This window comes from Polyodon spathula, chromosome 14 (assembly GCF_017654505.1).
Source record: "Polyodon spathula isolate WHYD16114869_AA chromosome 14, ASM1765450v1, whole genome shotgun sequence".
Lineage (NCBI taxonomy): Eukaryota > Metazoa > Chordata > Actinopteri > Acipenseriformes > Polyodontidae > Polyodon > Polyodon spathula.
In genome coordinates this window covers 39561850-39588988 of record NC_054547.1, presented here as the reverse complement: position 1 = coordinate 39588988, position 27139 = coordinate 39561850, and the positions used below count along the sequence as shown (strand labels likewise).

The 27139-nt window shown below is 42.0% G+C and overlaps 1 protein-coding gene across 3 annotated transcripts in view; it reads left to right on the top strand.

Moving 5' to 3' along the window:
- Window positions 1-1778: 1778 nt before the first annotated feature.
- LOC121326849 (protein FAM131A-like) overlaps window positions 1779-27139 on the top strand; it is a 30596-nt gene continuing 5235 nt past the window's right edge. Inside the window, exons 1-4 of one of the 3 annotated variants that reach the window (XM_041270429.1) lie at window positions 1779-2196; window positions 21859-21952; window positions 22096-22278; window positions 26275-26403. In XM_041270429.1, coding sequence (XP_041126363.1) covers window positions 21883-21952; window positions 22096-22278; window positions 26275-26403 — 382 coding nt within the window. In that variant the 5' untranslated portion in view covers window positions 1779-2196; window positions 21859-21882. The other 2 variants (XM_041270428.1, XM_041270430.1) reach the window with 2 other exon arrangements.

Here is a 27139-nt window from a genome sequence, read left to right as displayed (position 1 = left end):
TCGGATACATTGTGAAAAGTGTTGAATTTAAATCAAGGGAAGTAATGTTAAAACTGTACAATGCATTAGTAAGACCTCATCTTGAATATTGTGTTCAGTACTATAAAAAAGATATTGCTGCTCTAGAAAGAGTGCAAAGAAGAGCGACCAGAATTATTCCGGGCTTAAAAGGCATGTCATATGCAGACAGCTAACACTACTGCTAGTCTTGAACAAAGAAGACTACTAACACCTACTGCTACAGTGTCGACAAGGGACTTTTTCACTGAAAAAAGAAACTACTGGAGTTTAGAAAAAGGGGCATTCAAACAGAAAATAGGAGACACTACTGCTAATCAACTACCCAGTAATGTTGTTGAAGCTACACCCTGCTAACAAGCTACTGCTACTAACAACCAAACTAACACTACTGCTACTGCTAACAATACTGCTACTACTAACACTAACAATACTGCTAACAATCTTACTGCTAACTAACACTACTGCTAACTACTGCTAAACACTACTGCTACTGCTAACAATACTGCTAACACTACTGCTAACAATACTGCTAACAATACTAACACTACTGCTAACAATGCTACTGCTAACAATACTGCTAACAATACTGCTAACACTACTGCTACTACTAACACTACTGCTAACAATACTGCTACTACTAACACTACTGCTAACAATACTACTACCTCTACTACAAACTGCTACTGCTAATACTTGCTACTACTGCTACTGCTAACTGCTAACACTACTGCTAACAATACTACTACCTCTACTACGAACTCTACTGCTAATATTACTGCTAACAATACTGCTACTGCTAACACTACTGCTGCTACTGCTAACACTACTGCTAACAATACTGCTACTGCTAACACTGATACAGCTAACACTACTGCTAACAATACTGCTAACAATACTGCTAACACTACTGCTAACAATACTGCTAACAATACTGCTAACACTACTGCTAACAATACTGCTACTGCTAAACACTACTGCTAACAATACTGCTACCTGCTCTACTGCTAACACTACTGCTAACAATACTGCTAACAATACTAACACTACTACTACTAACACTACTGCTAACAATACTGCTACACTACTGCTACTAATACTGCTAACAATACTGCTACCACTAACACTACTGCTAACAATACTGCTACTGCTCGTACCACTGCTAACACTACTACTGCTACTACTACTGTGAACACTACTATTACTGCTAACAGTACTGCTACTGCTAACATTACTAACACTACTACTACCGCTGCTCCTACTGCTACCACTACCGCTACTACTACCGCTATGGCTGCTGCTATTGCTAACACTACTGCTACTGTTAACACTACTGCTAACAATACTAGTAATAAGAACTTTGTGTATATAACAAATATATAATAGTATTTGTCATTGAAATTGACAACTATAATCAAACAATAATAATAATAATAATAATAATAATAATAATGCATAAGAAGCTAGCTTGTTTGGAGTAGCCAGAATGAATTGTCTCATTTTATAAAATCTACTCTAATATAATGCTAATTAAAAAGAAACGCAGCTGTAACGGAGCTGTAATTTCCACAGCCGGTATTTGTGTCATTTGATTTTAATGATGAGTAACGCGGAGTCTTGTATTGAACACTGGGCTTTTCTCATTCGGCTATTGGCTAGAAGGATGGTGACTGTAGCCAATGAAATAAGATCTCGCTTGTAGTGAAAACCCAGAGTCTGATTAATAAGCCGCTGCTCATGACTTTAGACATAGACACCAATGCGCTGCCCCCTGCAGACACCAGCTATCACAACGACGCACAACGCAGACTGGCAGCGACCGAAGCGGCTGTGCAGTCCAGAGACCACAGCGCGCCGCCCATGCCGCTGAACCCGCTTGTGAAGCCGCTGCTGTCCAGCGCCCATGGTGCTGAAAACACTGCACTGTCTTTGCCGAGGGTGACGTAGACGCGAAGCGTGGTGAACGTAACTTGCCACTCCAGCAAAGCACAAAGGGTTTGAGGAGGAGAAAGACAGACAAAAACAGAGTGAAATAAAGCAGTAAAGCAAAGACTAAACAAAAACAAACAGACCGGACTTTTTGAAAGCTGTCCAGCCGCATTATCTGTTTTACACGTCGGTCTTCACTGCACAATTAGAAGGGATCTTTTGGAGAGCGAGAGATCACAAGCCCATGAGATGTTGTGTTTCCTGTCTGAAACCAGGGATCATTTGTACTTCTAAATATCCAGTCGATTATGGGCTGTATTGTCTCCAAACCGGCAATCGGTAAGCTTTGCTTTTTTAATTGAGGGATTTGAGTGGTGGACTGGAGGGTGAGCCTATTCCCTATATTGTATTATGCGGTAGTAGAGATTTGCTGAGGAAAGACTGCTAGTGAACCCTAGGGTGGCGGGAATGTGGTGTATCGATAGCTCCTACCAGGTTTGAACTAATGGATGTTTAGGATTTCACGCTGCCTAGTGGAGGTGGCAATCTGACACTGTTTTTGGAAATGCTGTAGGCTTTAAGGATCAGGCAATGTGGAGAGATGCTTCCAGCTGATAGTGATAGTGGATCGATGTCTAGCTCAAGTGCAGTTCCAGCACTAAATCACAGTGAGGAGTGGAGCCTTGCCATATACAATTTCTCCCCAATGTTTTCATATGTCATGCTTTTAACTGCAGTAACCCAATGCACCATCACACACACACACACACACACACACACACACACACACACATTAGATAGATAGTCTCATTTTCGAGAAAGCATGTTGCTGTTAATAAAGCGAGCTGAATGGTATTATCAAAGAGAAACGCGTAGGTAAAGCCGCTGGGTCAGTTAATATGCAGCACGGGTTTACTGTTGCCAGGAGACAGGTTTCTATCACAGCGTTTGCTTTGCGTTTTTTTTTTCTTTTTAAAATAACATTTGTAACGATTATCTTTCAATTGATCTGACAGAAAGAAATGCCAATGTTATTTCTTCCTCGCGGTATTCCCCTTGAGCGCGCGGCTTGATTCACAGATAATCAATTTAACAGAGACGCCTACAAATGATTAGAACATCCCAGCATGTGCAAACGCGGGACTGCACCTTGAACAACACAGCAACACACACACTGTACACACACACTGTACACACACCTTCAACAACACAGCAACACACACACACTGTACACACACCTTCAACAACACAGCAACACACACACTGTACACACACACTGTACACACACCTTCAACAACACAGCAACACACACACTGTACACACACCTTCAACAACACAGCAACACACACACTGTACACACACCTTCAACAACACAGCAACACACACACTGTACACTGTACACACACCTTCAACAACACAGCAACACACACACTGTACACACACCTTCAACAACACAGCAACACACACACTGTACACACACCTCAAATAACACAGCAACACACACACTGTACACACACCTCAAATAACACAGCAACACACACACTGTACACACACCTCAAATAACACAGCAACACACACACTGTACACACACCTCAAACAACACAGCAACACACACACTGTACACACACCTCAAACAACACAGCAACACACACACTGTACACACACACTGTACACACACCTTCAACAACACAGCAACACACACACACTGTACACACACCTCAAATAACACAGCAACACACACACTGTACACACACCTCAAATAACACAGCAACACACACACTGTACACACACCTCAAATAACACAGCAACACACACACTGTACACACACCTCAAATAACACAGCAACACACACACTGTACACACACCTCAAATAACACAGCAACACACACACTGTACACACACCTCAAATAACACAGCAACACACACACTGTACACACACCTTCAATAACACAGCAACACACACACTGTACACACACCTCAAACAACACAGCAACACACACACTGTACACACACCTCAAATAACACAGCAACACACACACTGTACACACACCTCAAATAACACAGCAACACACACACTGTACACACACCTCAAACAACACAGCAACACACACACTGTACACACACCTCAAATAACACAGCAACACACACACTGTACACACACCTCAAATAACACAGCAACACACACACTGTACACACACCTCAAATAACACAGCAACACACACACTGTACACACACACACAGCTGTACAACACCTGTACAACACAGCAACACACACACTGTACACACACCTCAAATAACACAGCAACACACACACTGTACACACACACTGTACACACACCTTCAACAACACAGCAACACACACACTGTACACACACACTGTACACACACCTGCAATAACACAGCAACACACACACTGTACACACACCTCAAATAACACAGCAACACACACACTGTACACACACCTCAAATAACACAGCAACACACACACTGTACACACACCTCAAATAACACAGCAACACACACACTGTACACACACCTCAAATAACACAGCAACACACACACTGTACACACACCTCAAATAACACAGCAACACACACACTGTACACACACCTCAAATAACACAGCAACACACACACTGTACACACACCTCAAATAACACAGCAACACACACACTGTACACACACCTCAAATAACACAGCAACACACACACAGCAACACACACACTGTACACACACCTCAAATAACACAGCAACACACACACTGTACACACACCTCAAATAACACAGCAACACACACACTGTACACACACCTCAAATAACACAGCAACACACACACTGTACACACACCTTCAAATAACACAGCAACACACACACTGTACACACACCTCAAATAACACAGCAACACACACACTGTACACACACCTCAAATAACACAGCAACACACACACTGTACACACACCTCAAATAACACAGCAACACACACACTGTACACACACCTCAAATAACACAGCAACACACACACTGTACACACACCTCAAATAACACAGCAACACACACACTGTACACACACCTCAAATAACACAGCAACACACACACTGTACACACACCTCAAATAACACAGCAACACACACACTGTACACACACCTCAAATAACACAGCAACACACACACTGTACACACACCTCAAATAACACAGCAACACACACACTGTACACACACCTCAAATAACACAGCAACACACACACTGTACACACACCTCAAATAACACAGCAACACACACACTGTACACACACCTCAAATAACACAGCAACACACACACTGTACACACACCTCAAATAACACAGCAACACACACACTGTACACACACCTCAAATAACACAGCAACACACACACTGTACACACACCTCAAATAACACAGCAACACACACACTGTACACACACCTCAAATAACACAGCAACACACACACTGTACACACACCTCAAATAACACAGCAACACACACACTGTACACACACCTCAAATAACACAGCAACACACACACTGTACACACACCTCAAATAACACAGCAACACACACACTGTACACACACCTCAAATAACACAGCAACACACACACTGTACACACACCTCAAATAACACAGCAACACACACACTGTACACACACCTCAAATAACACAGCAACACACACACTGTACACACACCTCAAATAACACAGCAACACACACACTGTACACACACCTTCAACAACACAGCAACACACACACTGTACACACACCTCAAATAACACAGCAACACACACACTGTACACACACCTCAAATAACACAGCAACACACACACTGTACACACACCTCAAATAACACAGCAACACACACACTGTACACACACCTCAAATAACACAGCAACACACACACTGTACACACACCTCAAATAACACAGCAACACACACACTGTACACACACCTCAAATAACACAGCAACACACACACTGTACACACACCTCAAATAACACAGCAACACACACACTGTACACACACCTCAAATAACACAGCAACACACACACTGTACACACACCTCAAATAACACAGCAACACACACACTGTACACACACCTTCAATAACACAGCAACACACACACTGTACACACACCTTCAATAACACAGCAACACACACACTGTACACACACCTCAAATAACACAGCAACACACACACTGTACACACACCTCAAATAACACAGCAACACACACACTGTACACACACCTCAAATAACACAGCAACACACACACTGTACACACACCTTCAACATAACACAGCAACACACACACTGTACACACACCTCAAATAACACAGCAACACACACACTGTACACACACCTCAAATAACACAGCAACACACACACTGTACACACACCTCAAATAACACAGCAACACACACACTGTACACACACCTCAAATAACACAGCAACACACACACTGTACACACACCTCAAATAACACAGCAACACACACACTGTACACACACCTCAAATAACACAGCAACACACACACTGTACACACACCTCAAATAACACAGCAACACACACACTGTACACACACCTCAAATAACACAGCAACACACACACTGTACACACACCTCAAATAACACAGCAACACACACACTGTACACACACCTCAAATAACACAGCAACACACACACTGTACACACACCTCAAATAACACAGCAACACACACACTGTACACACACCTCAAATAACACAGCAACACACACACACTGTACACACACCTCAAATAACACAGCAACACACACACTGTACACACACCTCAAATAACACAGCAACACACACACTGTACACACACCTCAAATAACACAGCAACACACACACTGTACACACACCTCAAATAACACAGCAACACACACACTGTACACACACCTCAAATAACACAGCAACACACACACTGTACACACACCTTCAAATAACACAGCAACACACACACTGTACACACACCTCAAATAACACAGCAACACAAACACTGTACACACACCTCAAATAACACAGCAACACACACACTGTACACACACCTCAAATAACACAGCAACACACACACTGTACACACACCTCAAATAACACAGCAACACACACACTGTACACACACCTCAAATAACACAGCAACACACACACTGTACACACACCTCAAATAACACAGCAACACACACACTGTACACACACCTTCAATAACACAGCAACACACACACTGTACACACACCTCAAATAACACAGCAACACACACACTGTACACACACCTCAAATAACACAGCAACACACACACTGTACACACACCTCAAATAACACAGCAACACACACACTGTACACACACCTCAAATAACACAGCAACACACACACTGTACACACACCTTCACACAGCAACACACACACTGTACACACAGCTCAAATAACACACACACACACACTGTACACACACCTCAAATAACACAGCAACACACACACTGTACACACACCTCAAATAACACAGCAACACACACACTGTACACACACACTGTACACACACCTTCAATAACACAGCAACACACACACTGTACACACACCTCAAATAACACAGCAACACACACACTGTACACACACCTCAAATAACACAGCAACACACACACTGTACACACACCTCAAATAACACAGCAACACACACACTGTACACACACCTTCAATAACACAGCAACACACACACTGTACACACACCTCAAATAACACAGCAACACACACACTGTACACACACCTCAAAACACAGCAACACACACACTGTACACACACCTCAAATAACACAGCAACACACACACTGTACACACACCTCAAATAACACAGCAACACACACACTGTACACACACCTTCAATAACACAGCAACACACACACTGTACACACACCTCAAATAACACAGCAACACACACACTGTACACACACCTTCAATAACACAGCAACACACACACTGTACACACACCTTCAATAACACAGCAACACACACACTGTACACACACCTTCAATAACACAGCAACACACACACTGTACACACACCTCAAATAACACAGCAACACACACACTGTACACACACCTCAAATAACACAGCAACACACACACTGTACACACACCTCAAATAACACAGCAACACACACACTGTACACACACCTCAAATAACACAGCAACACACACACTGTACACACACACTTACACACACCTAAATAACACAGCAACACACACACTGTACACACACCTTCAATAACACAGCAACACACACACTGTACACACACCTCAAATAACACAGCAACACACACACTGTACACACACCTCAAATAACACAGCAACACACACACTGTACACACACCTCAAACAACACAGCAACACACACACTGTACACACACCTCAAATAACACAGCAACACACACACTGTACACACACCTTCAATAACACAGCAACACACACACACACACCTGTACACACAACACTGTACACACACCTAACACAGCAACACACACACTGTACACACACCTTCAATAACACAGCAACACACACACTGTACACACACCTTCAATAACACAGCAACACACACACTGTACACACACCTTCAATAACACAGCAACACACACACTGTACACACACCTCAAATAACACAGCAACACACACACTGTACACACACCTCAAATAACACAGCAACACACACACACTGTACACACACCTCAAATAACACAGCAACACACACACTGTACACACACCTCAAATAACACAGCAACACACACACACACACACCTTCAATAACACAGCAACACACACACTGTACACACACCTCAAATAACACAGCAACACACACACTGTACACACACCTTCAATAACACAGCAACACACACACTGTACACACACCTCAAATAACACAGCAACACACACACTGTACACACACCTCAAATAACACAGCAACACACACACTGTACACACACCTCAAATAACACAGCAACACACACACTGTACACACACCTCACACACCTCAACACAGCAACACACACACTGTACACACACCTCAAATAACACAGCAACACACACACTGTACACACACCTCAAATAACACAGCAACACACACACTGTACACACACCTTCACAGCAACACACACACTGTACACACACCTTCAACACACACACTGTACACACACCTTCAATAACACAGCAACACACACACTGTACACACACCTCAAATAACACAGCAACACACACACTGTACACACACCTCAACACAGCAACACACACACTGTACACACACCTCAAATAACACAGCAACACACACACTGTACACACACCTTCAATAACACAGCAACACACACACTGTACACACACCTCAAATAACACAGCAACACACACACTGTACACACACCTCAAATAACACAGCAACACACACACTGTACACACACCTTCAATAACACAGCAACACACACACTGTACACACACCTCAAATAACACAGCAACACACACACTGTACACACACCTCAAATAACACAGCAACACACACACTGTACACACACCTCAAATAACACAGCAACACACACACTGTACACACACCTCAAATAACACAGCAACACACACACTGTACACACACCTCAAATAACACAGCAACACACACACTGTACACACACCTCAAATAACACAGCAACACACACACTGTACACACACCTCAAATAACACAGCAACACACACACTGTACACACACCTCAAATAACACAGCAACACACACACTGTACACACACCTCAAATAACACAGCAACACAAACACTGTACACACACCTCAAATAACACAGCAACACAAACACTGTACACACACCTCAAATAACACAGCAACACACACACTGTACACACACCTCAAATAACACAGCAACACACACACTGTACACACCCTCAAATAACACAGCAACACACACACTGTACACACACCTCAAATAACACAGCAACACAAACACTGTACACACACCTCAAATAACACAGCAACACACACACTGTACACACACCTCAAATAACACAGCAACACACACACTGTACACACACCTCAAATAACACAGCAACACACACACTGTACACACACCTCAAATAACACAGCAACACACACACTGTACACACACCTCAAATAACACAGCAACACACACACAAACACTGTACACAATAACACAGCAACACACACACTGTACACACACCTCAAATAACACAGCAACACACACACTGTACACACACCTCAAATAACACAGCAACACACACACTGTACACACACCTTCAATAACACAACAACACACACACTGTACACACACCTTCAATAACACAGCAACACACACACTGTACACACACCTCAAATAACACAGCAACACAAACACTGTACACACACCTCAAATAACACAGCAACACACACACTGTACACACACCTCAAATAACACAGCAACACAAACACTGTATACACACCTTCAATAACACAGCAACACAAATACTCTATACACACCTCAAATAACACAGCAACACAAAGACAGTATACACACCTTGAAAGCACAGCAACACAAAAACAGTATACACACCTTCAATAACACACCATCGCTCAGAGAATAGACGTCTCACTATTGTTATTGTTCATCTTTGTATTTACTCCTGTCCTTTGTAATGTAGTAAGATACACACACACACACACACACACACACACACATCAGAGGAGCAACAGGGTAGCCACATGCATGTATTTTGCTGCAGTCTCTGTGTCGCACGATGCCTGGTAGGCTGTAGCGTTTAGAACGTATCATTGTAGATTACTTCAATAACAGAGATGAGGAGGCATATAACGAATGCTAGTAAATAATGCCACTCACGCCGCCTCCCTTTTTTGGCTTTCTAATATCGCCTCTGAGTGGAGCCATAGATGTTCTGTGAGAGGGCTGGCTGCAGTACTAGAGTAATATCGAACAGGAAATTGCATGGTGTGCGTGTGCTGGCGCGGTATCCTGGTAAGTATGTTCTGCAAAAGCAAGTTTTGTAACGTTTATATAAGTAGACACGCTCGCGCACTGGTGGTAGAGAGTCTGTGGCGTTTGTCGGCAGAGTAAGAACGGAAAGTGCGTGTGCGTGTGCGTGTGCGTGTGCGTGTGCGTGTGTGATGGACTGGTGATGTGGCGCTAGTTTAAATAATAACAATGATTCAATCGCGACTCGTACATTTATTTATTTACATCTGAATTGCAGAGAGTTTCTGAAACACAGAAGGGAGTCTTGTAATTACTAACATTTATCAGCTTGAAGATTTTAGAAAGCGTCTGGAGTCGTCTTAATTATTATTATTATTATTATTATTATTATTATTATTATTATTATTATTATTATTATTATTATCAGTCGTCTATATGAAGTATGAGCTGTTATGGGGAAAGGGATTAACAAAAGCAGAGCGCTGTATTTATTGATTGATTTATTTAAAATTTTAATTAACAGCAAAGATTATCAGGGTATAAGCGGAGTCCTCTGCGCGGCGAGCTCGTAGTCGGTGACGAGAGAAAGGTAATTGCATGTTCTGCAGCAGCTGATTTCGCTCAACATTCAGGACTAACAGTTTTCCGATTTCACATTACCCAGGGCGTTAGCGGCAGGTGGCTGTGCTGAATACATAACGTTGAATACAGAACCTCTTTCTTTCCGTCCTTCCGAGTCGCGTTACGCTTTTGGTTGCCTTACACAATCTCATCCACCCAGATCTGTGAGCGGATGTACATTGTTTAAACACTGGGACAGTGGACTACAATGGGGTTAATGTGTTCTGCGTACAACATGCTGATAATTACTTAGTGTCTTTGTAAAAGTCTTCCTCTACATAACACAATGGTTTCTATAACAACGAAGTGAGATAGAACTCCAATCATTCACATCCCTGCTTCCAGATCACACCCGGTAGTTCTTTATAGAACTATACAATGGAAATTATGCGCAAATACAGCACCTGACCAGCTGACAACATTTATCACAATTGATCTGTAAAATTAAATACATTTTTAGAAATGTTAGCATAGTTCGTGTGATCTCTATAGAGTTCGAGAAGTTGCTCAATATTATTGTAAAATACTTTTTAAAAAACTATGTACTTTTAATACAAAATATACCCTAGAATTAATCTACATTTTTATTAATCTGCATTTACCGTAAAAAGATGGTCTTTTTAGTGTGTGTATAATACATGGATGAAGACTATATTTGCATCCTGAGCAATTCGAAAAAAAGTGATAATACCACAGTAGTGATGTAATAAAGTGATAATCCCCCCCCCCCCCCTCTCTCTCTCTCTCTCTCTCTCTCTCTCTCTCTCTCTCTCTCTCTCTCTCTCTCTCTCTCTCTCTCTCTCTCTCTCTCTCTCTCTCTCTTTGTGTGCAGTGCACTCCGGCGAAGGCAATGTTAATATTTGTGTGCAGTGCACTCCAGCGAAGGCAATGTTAATATTTTGCTCATCTGTAACGTCGCTCCTATGTGAAAACACATTGACACAGTGCCCGCTAAACTATCGATCTGTTTTGTTGTGTGCACAGCGCCGGCGAGGAAAAAACAAAACAAAACATTGTATGTTAGATAGCTCGGGGGAAATCTGCGACTAGTAATGCAAATCCTAATAAGCCGCTGTCTAGTTTTTGGAATAATGTTCCAAAAATATGTTAAAACTATTAACAAGCGAACCATAAATACATCAAGACGACTAAGATAATGGCTAATATCTATCGATCTAGTACCCTCGATGCTATTGCTCCAGTCGTGGTACGTAAAGGGAGAGATACTAAGCTACATGTGCATTATCTTATATGGAAGTACTATCAAGTATACATAGCCTTTGGTAGGAGCCAGATCAACATAGTGCTCAAACTTAATTAAAACTAACAAAGATAATCCTAGATATATCTTTTCTATTTTGAATAAACGAGGTACTCCTCCGTGTAATCCTTCTGCTGCCATAGTCTCTTGCAACGACTTAATTGACTATTACAAATAGTAAATAGTAAAATTATAAACATTAGAAATCAAATTTCACATATATCTTTGGTGATGAAAGATTTAACCCCTGTAGAACCCACCAGCCTGTATTCTTAACCCTATTACAACTAAATTATTGAAAGAAATATGTTGTTCTCCTAATACCTATATTCTTAATTTTATGAATGGTTCACTTTCTTCTCAGCTAGTTCCATCGTCGCTGTCATAAAGCCAATGATCAAGAAATATAACTTGGATCCAACAATCGTACATAATTATAGGCTAGTTCAAACCTTCCCTTTCTTGCAAAGATATTCGAAAGGGTAGTTGCAAATCAACTGCATCAATTTTTGACACAAAACAACATCTATGAAAAATGTCAGTCTGGTTTTTGCCGTGGACATAGTACTGAGACAACTCTGGTTGTTTATCAGTTTTCATTTTATTAGATCCAAGTGCAGATTTTGATATCGTGGAACACTCGATTTTAATCAATTGTCCGCAAAATGTTGTGGGTTTCTCTGAAGTTGTTTTTATCCTGGTTCAAGTCTTATCTTTCTGATAGGTCTCAATTTGTTTTAATTGGGAATGAAAAATCTGAATTGTCTGAATCAGTTTGTGGTTTTCCATAGGGCTCTATTTTAGGTCCTTTATTATTTTCCATTTATGTGCTCCCTCTGGGTGATATTATAAGCAAACATGAATTAAAGGTAAAACTAAATAATATAATATATATATATATATATATATATATATATATATATATATATATATATATATATATATATATATATTTTCTCCTCATTTTACGAGCCTCTATGTGGACATACTTCCCGCGATATATTTATTCCGAACCTAACAATTGTCCGAGACAGCAGCACCCATTCGAGTGAGTGCTAAGCAACCCAAGACGCCCTCGGTTACAATCTGTCCGGGGGGCCCACCTCCTGAAGTAGCACTATTAAATAAACGATCTCCGCTTGCCCTTTACAATCTGTCCGGACACAGCGCATCAGCCTTTTGTCTCAGCAACCCCAGACGCAGCTCGGTTCTTCTGCTCACTCCAGGGGATCACAGCGGGGCAGCTTGAACATGCAAATAGACAGTTTATTGATCGTGTAGAACCGCCAACCTCAGCTTACCTTCCAACAACCCCCGCCTCCGATTATATAAATACGGTCTGCTGTTTATTTTACAATGAATCTGAAATTAGATTTTGCTGGCAGGGGAAGATAAACGTTCTCAATATTGAGGAGCGCGCTGCGGTGGTCGGCAGGCGTTTATTTCTTATTTCCTGATTTAGTCATGAGCTACAGCGGCAGATCGATGGGTTGCCATGGCGACCTGCGTTACTGAAGTCGGGGTCAGGAGATGATCTTTGCATAGTCTCAGCATGCCAGTGTGTTTGGTACAGCGGGTTGCTGATACGCAGGCGTGTTACAATATCACCTCACAGAACAGCATGATAAAATCAGCTGGTTGCCTTTTTGCCAGAATACTGCAGCAGGTTGGATAAGGGTTCAACGGTTATGCAGAGTTATTTTCTATTTCATATCCATCACCACCTGGGCAGATTGTCACAAAACTGCGTTTCATTTCAGCAGAGGAGCAGCTGCGATAAAAAAGACATACAACATATACACTGGGGATAGGTGCTGCCTGCACTGTACACGAGACACCCTAGAGAAAAGAACAACAAAAAAGCACACAGAAAATTATCTGAAAAATGCTCTAATCTGTCAAAGTCCGGCTGCTCCCAGGAGGCAGCATTTCAAACGGGATCTGTCGCGCACACATCCTTGCGCAAAACGGAGAGCTTGCTGGGCAGCGAAGTGCCCGCCGTGTGTTGGTGACTCGTCTCAGGGAAACTATGATGCATCAGGAGTTCCTGTTCTTTGAACATTTTGACAATCAATGTTTTGTTTTTCTTTTATAAAAGTGGGTTTCATTTATAGCACGGTGGTACATGCTTTGTCAGTATAGCGCCTTTCCGACTTGATTTAACATCAGAGATAGCAAGAGAGAGAGAGTGTCGATGCACCCATAGTATTATCCATGAATGGGATGCACTGTATGGCATGGCACGGCATGACCCTAACCTTCCTGTGGGATCTCTGGTATCTGAGTTCATGTATTATGTTTTGTTTTGTTCAGTCCTGTACAAAACAGGGCTGTTGGTACAAAACACAGAAAACAAAAAATGAAAACAAAACGTGCGTTTCGTCAGGAGACTGTGTTACATTATCTTTACTGAAAACATCATAAAATAGAGGACAGTAATCAAAATAAAATTAAGAAAATGTAATTGTCCGCGACCTGATCTTTATTAAACGTATCGCTTTTATTCCACCAGTGTGGGGTCCTCGATACCATAGCAGTGTTAAGAAACTGTCTATATTTCACAAAACAAAATACATACTTTGAACTGCATTGTGTTTCCCTCACAGTGGCAGGTGACAGTGCAAGGTTTTACCGGTTCGTTGTGACGTTTCAGGGCGCTCCCTGCTTTTTTGACCCATCTCCCCTTTTACCAGCAATGTTCCATCAGTAGAATGCTCGCATCTCGCCGTGTTGTGTCTCTTTGACTCAGGTGTGCTTTGAGTTGTTCTGAATGAGTCGCAGTTGTAACAATGAGCCGTTAATTAAGAATAGCCGGGTTTGTGTGAAATGTGTTACTCCGGTTGTGTTAAGTTTGTAATTAATGACAGCAATCTGTACTTAAACACAAATTTAAGCACGGCTAGAGTATACAAGACCGGATGACTTCTCTTGACCAGTCACCATGTGTTACAGAGATACCGGCTTGATAAACAGGCTGTAGTAGATCTGGGTTCAGAGTTAAAGGATGATCTGCAGAGTGCTCTGCCGGAGCTGTGTTATACCAATGCATATCAAGGTTACTGCTGCCTTAACGTTTAACACATCAGGTTAATTCCAAACAGTAGCGGGATGTTTCTGGTATCGGCCAGTCTTCAATGTCTAAATGCATCAGCCAGGTAACACTGCTTTGGTTAAAAGGGCAAATAAATATATGTTTTTCCTATGCCTCCTGCAAGCAACACTGCCAGCTGGGGTTCGGTTGAAGTGCCAATGTAACCTGCAGATGTTCCTAGCTGCGGAACATTAGACCGCTTCATTGAGAAGATCATGCCCCGATCAGACGTGGATTGATAATTATGGACAGCCGTTCTTCAGCACTGGTTCATTGTGTGGTTGTGGGAGGCCCCCTCCACTGCCCCGTCTAGGTTTTTTTTTAAATGCCTTGCATTGCTCTGGGTCCCTTCGAATACCTTTAATTTGTTTAATAGCCATAAACCGTAAACCACATTTGTAAGAATACAATATACATCCTATAGAACAGATGAGAAACGCATTGTAGTTTTATTGTACTTGTTTTAATCTGTACTATAGACGCACAAATGTACATCGGTTAATTAGAATTTAACCAATCTAATATATATATATATATATATATATATATATATATATATATATATATATATATATATATAGAGAGAGAGAGAGAGAGAGAGAGAGAGAGAGAGAGAGATTATATATATATATATATATATATATATATATATATATATATATATATATATATATATATATATATATATATATAAAATCTCAATCAATCAATCTTTATTTTATTTAGCGCCTTTCATAGTGGAACACCATCACAAAGTGCTTTACAAGATGCAGTAAATACAAGAAAATCCATAATACTTAAAATAGAGAGAAATGCGCAATACATTAAATACGGTGAAAAGTACATAATACACGATAGCATCATAATACCAGAAATATTACACTAAATACAGCGGAAAGGGAAGTTCAAAGTGTGTGCAGTATAACATTGCGTGACAATGAATTTGGAAAAGTAATTCCAAAAGGTTACTGCCAAACGAAAATGAACATTTACACTTGTCTGTATGGATTCTACAATAAAAGCTTAAGGGAAGTGATTACAAATGGTTAAAGATGAAAGACCCTACTAATGTACACATTAAAACACATTTAGTTTATTTAACACTTGTATTTTTGTGCGTCTGAAATACAATCTAAAACAATGAAACACTGTGCTTATAGTCTTTCGTCTCAACGAATGCCGTGTTTAATTTAATACATTGACACATGCGTCTAAATGATATAGAAACAGCAATTACACAACATAAATCAACGTCTGCCTTTCCTACTTCTGTTCAATAAAGAAGTATGGTAAAGACTCGACTGGGGTTTATATCGTAGAGTCATGCTTCTGTTCAATAAAGAAGCATGGTAAAGACTCGACTGGGGTTTATATCGTAGAGTCATGCTTCTGTTCAATAAAGAAGCATGGTAAAGACTCGACTGGGGTTTATATCGTAGAGTCATGCTTCTGTTCAATAAAGAAGCATGGTAAAGACTCGACTGGGGTTTATATCGTAGAGTCATGCTTCTGTTCAATAAAGAAGCATGGTAAAGACTCGACTGGGGTTTATATCATAGAGTCATGCTTTTGTTCAATAAAGAAGCATGGTAAAGACTCGACTGGGGTTTATATCGCAGTGACATGGTTCTTCTTGTCAAACGATTAAAATCAAGTTTCATATGTGTTGCATAAGATTTGTGTTTAATTATTTAACGTTTGCTTTGCTGTGGTCGGATTATTTCCAAACGCGCGGGGCTTCCACGTGCATACGGCGTTCTAAACAAATAAACTCCTTGAATTGTGAAGGGGGTTTCAACGCAACAAGAATGACCTGAAGACACTCAGCAATTAGACATGTGTGCTCTCCAGCGGGTTAAACAACCCGTGACATGCCATACACTTGTGAAGGGAGACGCATCTCTCTCTCTCTCTCTCTCTCTCTCTCTCTCTCTCTCTCTCTCTCTCTCTCTCTCTCTCTCTCTCTCTCTCTCTCTCTCTCTCTCTCTCTCTCTCAGAGCCTAGCGGGGCGCATGTTACGTCCAATATCCTGCTTAAAATCAGTCCATGCTGACGGGGGTTGCTATAGAAATACAGAGAGTCTGAGATTCGCTACGTGGCACAGTTGTTGTGAGGTTAAACACAGCCGGTTATTCCTTTATACTTTAAAGCACAGCGTGCTGTAGCTGGGGCGAGCAGCAACGTGCGCACTAGAACAAGAGCTGTTCTGTAGACCTGGAGCTGTCCTCGTTCTGGTGCTGATGCAGGTCCAGTGCTGATCCGGTCCTGGTGCTGTTCCATTCTTCATCCCTGTTTTGTTATTGCGAGTCTCTCAACAGCGTTTAGACGTGTGTTTCTCAAAGTCATCCTAACACGAGATGTCTGTCGGGGACGAATTTGCAAGGTTCGTAAGTAAACGTTTTGTGTTGCTACACAGTAATTAAGCGTACATGGCAAATGCTTTAAAATATATGTGTTCAGCCGCTGCAATGCTGTTGATGTTGATTCCAGGTTTGAACGAGTCTCTGCTAAAAATAGAGACAATTCAAAATCTCCATTTGTTTATCTCCAAAAATAATCGGAGTTTTTTTTTTATTATTTCTGCAAGAAAAAAAATGCATTTTAAAATAACAGATTATGATTGTTACTTTACACTAAGAAGAGGGGGGCAATTGCTTTTATTTTTAGGTTCTATATTTTCTTTCGGTTGTATAAAGGTCCATTCGACTAACAAGTGTTCTAAATGTGTGTTCTTTTGGAATCCAACGTGTTAAAATGGAACCAGTAAGAGCTCCATAAGTACTTGGCGCTAGAAGCTGCACTTTAGAAGTTGTGTACAGTACTATTAACCCTTTAGTACCCTTGAACTTGAACAATGTTAATCAAGGGCTTCCTTTGTTAGATAATGTGCTGAATCTAGTGTGGCACACAAGGGTGGTAAACAGATTCACTCCAACCCGCCTTGTGTTCTGATAGAGCTGGCTGGAGCATTAGCACTCAAGCCTGCCTCGGGCAAGGCAGTCAACCTTTATTTTCAGTTGAATCATTTAGAGAGTAATTTAGGAATATTAATGCTGAGGGAATTACCAAATATCATGACCAGGTTTTGGTAATAACTATTATTTTTCAAACAGGTCCTCAATTCTGGTCATTCCAGGTGTGATGTGAAGAGTATTGGTGCAGTATTGACACTCAGCTATTTTAATGAAGAGTAATATTTCAATGATGCATGATGAGTATTGGTGCAGTATTGACACTCAGCTATTTTAATGAAGAGTATTGGTGCAGTATTGACACTTAGCTATTTTAATGAAGAGTAATATTTCAATGATGCATGATGAGTATTGGTGCAGTATTGACACAAAGCTATTTTAATGAAGAGTAATATTTCAATGATGCATGATGAGTATTGGTGCAGTATTGACACACAGCTATTTTAATGAAGAGTATTGGTGCAGTGTTGACACACAGTTATTTTAATGAAGAGTATTATTTCAATGATGCATGATGAGTATTGGTGCAGTATTGACACTCAGCTATTTTAATGAAGAGTATTGGTGCAGTATTGACACACAGCTATTTTAATGAAGAGTAATATTTCAGTGATGCATGATGAGTATTGGTGCAGTATTGACACTCAGCTATTTTAATGAAGAATATTATTTCAATGATGCATGATGAGTATTGGTGCAGTATTGACACTTAGCTATTTTAATGAAGAGTAATATTTCAATGATTCATGATGAGTACTGGTGCAGTATTGACACTCAGATATTTTAATGAAGAGTATTGGTGCAGTATTGACACTTAGCTATTTTAATGAAGAGTAATATTTCAATGATGCATGATGAGTATTGGCGCAGTATTGACACACAGCTATTTTAATGAAGAGTAATATTTCAATGATGCATGATGAGTATTGGTGCAGTATTGACACTCAGCTATTTTAATGAAGAGTATTGGTGCAGTATTGACACAAAGCTATTTTAATGAAGAGTAATATTTCAATGATGCATGATGAGTATTGGTGCAGTATTGACACACAGCTATTTTAATGAAGAGTATTGGTGCAGTGTTGACACACAGTTATTTTAATGAAGAGTATTATTTCAATGATGCATGATGAGTATTGGTGCAGTATTGACACTCAGCTATTTTAATGATGAGTATTGGTGCAGTATTGACACTTAGCTATTTTAATGAAGAGTAATATTTCAGTGATGCATGATGAGTATTGGTGCAGTATTGACACTCAGCTATTTTAATGAAGAGTATTATTTCAATGATGCATGATGAGTATTGGTGCAGTATTGACACTCAGCTATTTTAATGAAGAGTATTATTTCAATGATGCATGATGAGTATTGGTGCAGTATTGACACAAAGCTATTTTTAATGACCCCTAATTCAGCATGTTTTGATTGCAATTGGGTTTTATAGAGACTTATTATTAACCTATTTAGGTTCCCTTGTATGAATAGCACACTTGTATTACTGAGATAAAACCAGATCCCATTGATGAAGGCTTTTCTGGTTTCTGTAAATGCCCCTCTCGAAGTGCTAGAATGCAGCTGCTTGTTGCTCATGCGGGTGTATAATCATATTTGTGGTGATACAATTTCTATCGTATTTTATCATTTGAAACCAAGGCAGTGTGCATCCCAGGAGGGAAACAGAACAGCTCTGGGGCTTTAGAAGCTCTCGCCATGAATCTGGCTTGGTGGGTCACCAGGTTAAAAGAGCTGGGCTGAAGTAGTATTAATATCTGGGAGCATTCTGCCTGAGTTGGTCTGAGCCATACCTCCACACACAGACAGCCAGCTCCGAGAACCTTTCAAGAGCTAGACGCTGAGCTGGCGCTTGCCTGATAAGATCGCTTCTTTAGAGAACGTGAACAGACTGTGGTCCTGAGAGGCACTACGGTCTACACCCTCCACTTTCCTTTACTGAGTTCTGTTGGAAATCCTCCTTTGATTTACATTAGACATCAAATAAAAGCAATTTAAGAGTGAACTGAAAACTTTACACAAATTAGAATATAGTCCTGCCTTATCAAGACAGCACAGTGGGAAATAGAGGCCCATGTGACTCTACGAAGAAAGCAAGCTGTTGTAACACTTAGACCCAGTATGCACAAGATTTTTATTTTATTATGTGTGTATTATATATTTATTTAGTCCATGATTGTAGCAGTATTTTTAACCTGTCATTGGCAGAATTGTACTACATTTAAAATGGTATTAAAGTTACAAATAACATGCTTACTAATGTAATGCAGGACTGAGACTCCAGGCATTCTGCCCAGTTCACCAGAAAGTCATGTAGACACCATGGGCACAAGCTATCGGTCATATCAGATCATATTTCATCCACCCTGCACCTTGCATTTCACCTTTCATGATTTCTTCATTTGATCATGGTCTTGTGGTACCAGCTGGGAAGAGCTGTTTACACACATTGGATAGCTCTCATGTCTAATTCTGTCCTTGATAGCAGAATATATCATTTACAGAACGCTCACAAACAAGAAGCATATTCTACCATCTACAGTGTGGATCCCAGTGCATTTTGAGTACTGTTTGGGATGCTGTTTGAGAGTTCCTGTACTCTGCCTTACTCAGTCTTTCTTAAACCACCCAGTCAGCACTTTCCAGTAAAGCCAGTGAGAGACACTGGGCTAGATACTCCAATACATCAGCAAGGAGAAACACACCCAAGAAAGTTATTTTTAATTCAGGTGCTTCAATCAAGTATTACATTGTTTCTTAGCCATTTTAGACAGTTAATTGCATTTTCCATTCAGAAAACAAAGGTGCTAACGATAATTTAAGTAATCAGCTTTGAGAATCTAACCCACTGTGTGAATTTCACAGTAAGAAAATTAAATAACAATGTGATCCATTTTCTTCTTTGTATTTTCTTTATTAAAATAATAAAATGCACACAAATACTTTGTATAACCCCAAGCTCATTTCTTCCACAGGTAAATGTTGAAGACACTGTCAAAATGTTACCTAAATCAAGACGAGCTCTTACTATCCAGGAGATTGCAGCACTGGCCAGATCATCCTTGCATGGTAAAGACATCCATTCCTGTTCAGTTTCCTTTGCTTTTTCCATTTCCCCCCTCTCCCACCCTTTCGCTCTGCCTTTACTTTCCCCTCTCCATTTCCCTTTCTCTTTCCAGCATTTTAAATCCCGCTGTGCTTCTGCTCCCCAGGAATCTCCCAGGTGGTGAAGGACCATGTGACGAAGCCCACAGCGATGGCTCAGGGCAGGGTGGCTCACCTGATCGAGTGGAAGGGCTGGTGCAAGCCCATCGACTCACCCGTGGCCCTCGAGAGCGACTTCAACTCCTACTCAGACTTAACAGAGGGGGAGCAGGAGGCTCGGTTTGCAGCAGGTACAGCACCCCCTCCTTACATTTACAGAACACACGCGAGGAGGGTAAACTCCATCTACAGTTCTTTATTTAAAAGAACTAGCATGCACCTCTGGACAATGTGATCAAGTGGGGGCTATAGAACAGGGAACTACACAGGCAATGCATTTTCTCATTGGATTCCCCCTGACGGGGGATCTTTAAATGTGAGTCAGGTGAACTGATTTCAGCCAAAACACATAATATAAAGAAGCTTTCTGTAATCAGGAAAAGCTGGTGAACTGTCACCCTGCAAACTGAAATCCACAGTGGAAGACGATCTCTGATAGAAGTCCCTGGGATCAGCCCTCCTCACATTAGTCAGAGTATCACAAAGATTAATCACAACTGCAGCGACTCTTCTTAAACCTCATTACGTTCGTGAAAGGAAGCAACTGCTGAAGGTAAGCGTTAAGGACAAACAGAAACACAGGTGATCAGCAGAATTTAAATAGCTGGCCTACATGGATCTGTGACATTGTATCTCAGGGCCTTGAGGTTAACAGCAGGATCGCCGTGATGTGCAAATTAGAAAGAAAAAAGATTATAGTCTGCTGTGCATGGCTGTGTCTCCAGGGAGAGAGGTGTCTGATACTCAGTGACTGTCTCCAGGGAGAGAGGTGTCTGATACTTGCATGACTGTCTCGAGGGAGAGAGGTATCTGATACTCAATGACTGTCTCCAGGGAGAGAGGTATCTGATACTCAATGACTGTCTCCAGGGAGAGAGGTATCTGATACTCAATGACTGTCTCCAGGGAGAGAGGTGTCTGATACTCAATGACTGTCTCCAGGGAGAGAGGTATCTGATACTCAATGACTGTCTCCAGGGAGAGAGGTGTCTGATACTCAATGACTGTCTCCAGGGAGAGAGGTATGACTGTCTCCAGGGAGAGAGGTATCTGATACTCAATGACTGTCTCCAGGGAGAGAGGTATCTGATACTCAATGACTGTCTCCAGGGAGAGAGGTATCTGATACTCAATGACTGTCTCCAGGGAGAGAGGTATCTGATACTCAATGACTGTCTCCAGGGAGAGAGGTATCTGATACTCAATGACTGTCTCCAGGGAGAGAGGTGTCTGATACTCAATGACTGTCTCCAGGGAGAGAGGTATCTGATACTCAATGACTGTCTCCAGGGAGAGAGGTGTCTGATACTCAATGACTGTCTCCAGGGAGAGAGGTATGACTGTCTCCAGGGAGAGAGGTATCTGATACTCAATGACTGTCTCCAGGGAGAGAGGTGTCTGATACTCAATGACTGTCTCCAGGGAGAGAGGTGTCTGATACTCAATGACTGTCTCCAGGGAGAGAGGTATCTGATACTCAATGACTGTCTCCAGGGAGAGAGGTGTCTGATACTCAATGACTGTCTCCAGGGAGAGAGGTGTCTGATACTCAATGACTGTCTCCAGGGAGAGAGGTATCTGATACTCAATGACTGTCTTCAGGGAGAGAGGTATCTGATACTCAATGACTGTCTCCAGGGAGAGAGGTGTCTGATACTCAATGACTGTCTCCAGGGAGAGAGGTATGACTGTCTCCAGGGAGAGAGGTATCTGATACTCAATGACTGTCTCCAGGGAGAGAGGTGTCTGATACTCAATGACTGTCTCCAGGGAGAGAGGTATCTGATACTCAATGACTGTCTCCAGGGAGAGAGGTGTCTGATACTCAATGACTGTCTCCAGGGAGAGAGGTGTCTGATACTCAATGACTGTCTCCAGGGAGAGAGGTGTCTGATACTCAATGACTGTCTCCAGGGAGAGAGGTGTCTGATACTCAATGACTGTCTCCAGGGAGAGAGGTGTCTAATACTCAATGACTGTCTTCAGGGAGAGAGGTATCTGATACTCAAGTGACTGTCTCCAGGGAGAGAGGTGTCTGATACTCAATGACTGTCTTCAGGGAGAGAGGTATCTGATACTCAATGACTGTCTCCAGGGAGGGAGGTGTCTGATACTCAGTGACTGTCTCCAGGGAGAGAGGTATCTGATACTCAATGACTGTCTCCAGGGAGAGAGGTGTCTGATACTCAATGACTGTCTCCAGGGAGAGAGGTGTCTGATACTCAATGACTGTCTCCAGGGAGAGAGGTGTCTGATACTCAATGACTGTCTCCAGGGAGAGAGGTGTCTGATACTCAATGACTGTCTCCAGGGAGAGAGGTGTCTGATACTCAATGACTGTCTCCAGGGAGAGAGGTATCTGATACTCAATGACTGTCTCCAGGGAGAGAGGTATCTGATACTCAATGACTGTCTCCAGGGAGAGAGGTGTCTGATACTCAATGACTGTCTCCAGGGAGAGAGGTGTCTGATACTCAATGACTGTCTCCAGGGAGATAGGTGTCTGAAACTCAATGACTGTCTCCAGGGAGAGAGGTGTCTGATACTCAATGACTGTCTCCAGGGAGAGAGGTATCTGATTCTCAATGACTGTCTCCAGGGAGAGAGGTATCTGATACTCAATGACTGTCTCGAGGGAGAGAGGTGTCTGATACTCAATGACTGTCTCCAGGGAGAGAGGTGTCTGATACTCAATGACTGTCTCCAGGGAGAGAGGTGTCTGATACTCAATGACTGTCTCCAGGGAGATAGGTGTCTGATACTCAATGACTGTCTCCAGGGAGAGAGGTGTCTGATACTCAATGACTGTCTCCAGGGAGAGAGGTGTCTGATACTCAATGACTGTCTCCAGGGAGAGAGGTGTCTGATACTCAATGACTGTCTCCAGGGAGAGAGGTGTCTGATACTCAATGACTGTCTCCAGGGAGAGAGGTGTCTGATACTCAATGACTGTCTCCAGGGAGAGAGGTGTCTGATACTCAATGACTGTCTCCAGGGAGAGAGGTGTCTGATACTCAATGACTGTCTCCAGGGAGAGAGGTGTCTGATACTCAATGACTGTCTCCAGGGAGAGAGGTGTCTGATACTCAATGACTGTCTCCAGGGAGAGAGGTGTCTGATACTCAATGACTGTCTCCAGGGAGAGAGGTGTCTGATACTCAATGACTGTCTCCAGGGAGAGAGGTGTCTGATACTCAATGACTGTCTCCAGGGAGAGAGGTATCTGATACTCAATGACTGTCTCCAGGGAGAGAGGTGTCTGATACTCAATGACTGTCTCCAGGGAGAGAGGTGTCTGATACTCACATGACTGTCTCCAGGGAGAGAGGTGTCTGATACTCACATGACTGTCTCCAGGGAGAGAGGTATGACTGTCTCCAGGGAGAGAGGTGTCTGATACTCACATGACTGTCTCCAAGGAGAGAGGTGTCTGATACTCTCATGACTGTCTCCAGGGAGAGAGGTATGACTGTCTCCAGGGAGAGAGGTATCTGATACTCAATGACTGTCTCCAGGGAGAGAGGTATCTGATACTCAATGACTGTCTCCAGGGAGAGAGATATCTGATGCTCAAGTGACTTCTTCGGCAGAGTGTTTGAAAGCCTGTTGGGGGTTTGGACTTGTCTTGAAGATGCTCAAACTGTCAGAGGTACTGAAAACAGGACACCATAAATATTGGACTAAACAAAATCTCTACTGTGCACCATCCTGTAACAACGACACAGTGTGTGTTCCTGCATAGTGCTGAAGTGATTGGATCAGAGCTACACAAAGAGCTACACAGATGAACTGACCGTGGTGCTGAAATTTCTTTAACAGTAGCATCTACTCTGGCTTGAACTATTGCATGTGAAAATATTTTAATATTATTATCCAGGGGGGTTACCTCATTTACAGTTTACAAAATACTTGGTCATGTCATCTGTCTTTTCACCAGAAGGAATGTGTGTCGGGAGTGTGCTGCACCATTCTCTCACGAGACTGCACTGCAAATTGAAGAAATATGGCTGTGATATAAACAAATTAAAAAGTGCCACCTCGAACTGCCAGAGAGATCGCCTTCCTATTGGCATCAATCTGCCCCAGGAGCCTTGCTGCCTGTAACAGATATTCCCGCTGTGTTGCAGGTGTAGCGGAGCAGTTTGCCATAGCGGAGGCTAAGCTCAGAGCGTGGTCGTCTGTGGACGGAGAGGACTCCAACGACGACTCCTACGACGAGGACTTTACCCCGGGCAGCGAAGGCCCCCAGTCAGCCGGTAACTACAGCACCAGCTTATTTATTATTACCTAGCAAAGCTTTAGGAATGCCAGTAACAACTCACGACAAGGGCTCCCGTGCTTCTCCAGTGTGAGCAGTTTGTGTGTGTTGGTTTGTTCTTACTCTGTAACTAGCTAACTTGGAGTTGCAATGTGTGCTGCATTTATGAACAGTGCGGGCGGTGGGACTAACCATATATACCATTCTTCTTAAATTCCTTTGAAGTAAGGTTTGTAATTAAAATTGATTATTGCTGTGGTAAAATCCTTTAGATTACAAGGATCAGAACAGAGGACCTTTTTTTAAAAAATGGTCTTTTAATCCAAATAATTGCAAAACTGGCACCTTACTAATGTCAAGCAATGTCAAGTAGCTGCCAAACTGTCCCTCCTAAAATAGAGCCACAATAGCAGAACACTGAGGCAGGCCAGCCTGCACAGACATGCACAGCAACTGCTCAGTCACACACACACACACTAGCAAGTCCAGTTTAGCTCAAGCGTGACTAATTAAGTCAATAGTAAAAAATGAGATTTCTGGTCATGCTCCTGTACAGCAGGAGTGTGATTGCTATCTCTTTCATGCTCTATATTTGGGGGTTGTTTCAGTGCTGTAGATATCAGTTCCCCAGGGACAGGGCAGCAGCACTCCCTCTCTTCTGTACAGTAGGAGTGTGGTTCCATTGAATTACCAGGGAGCCTCTGGATAGCAGGGGCTTTACAACACAATTCGGT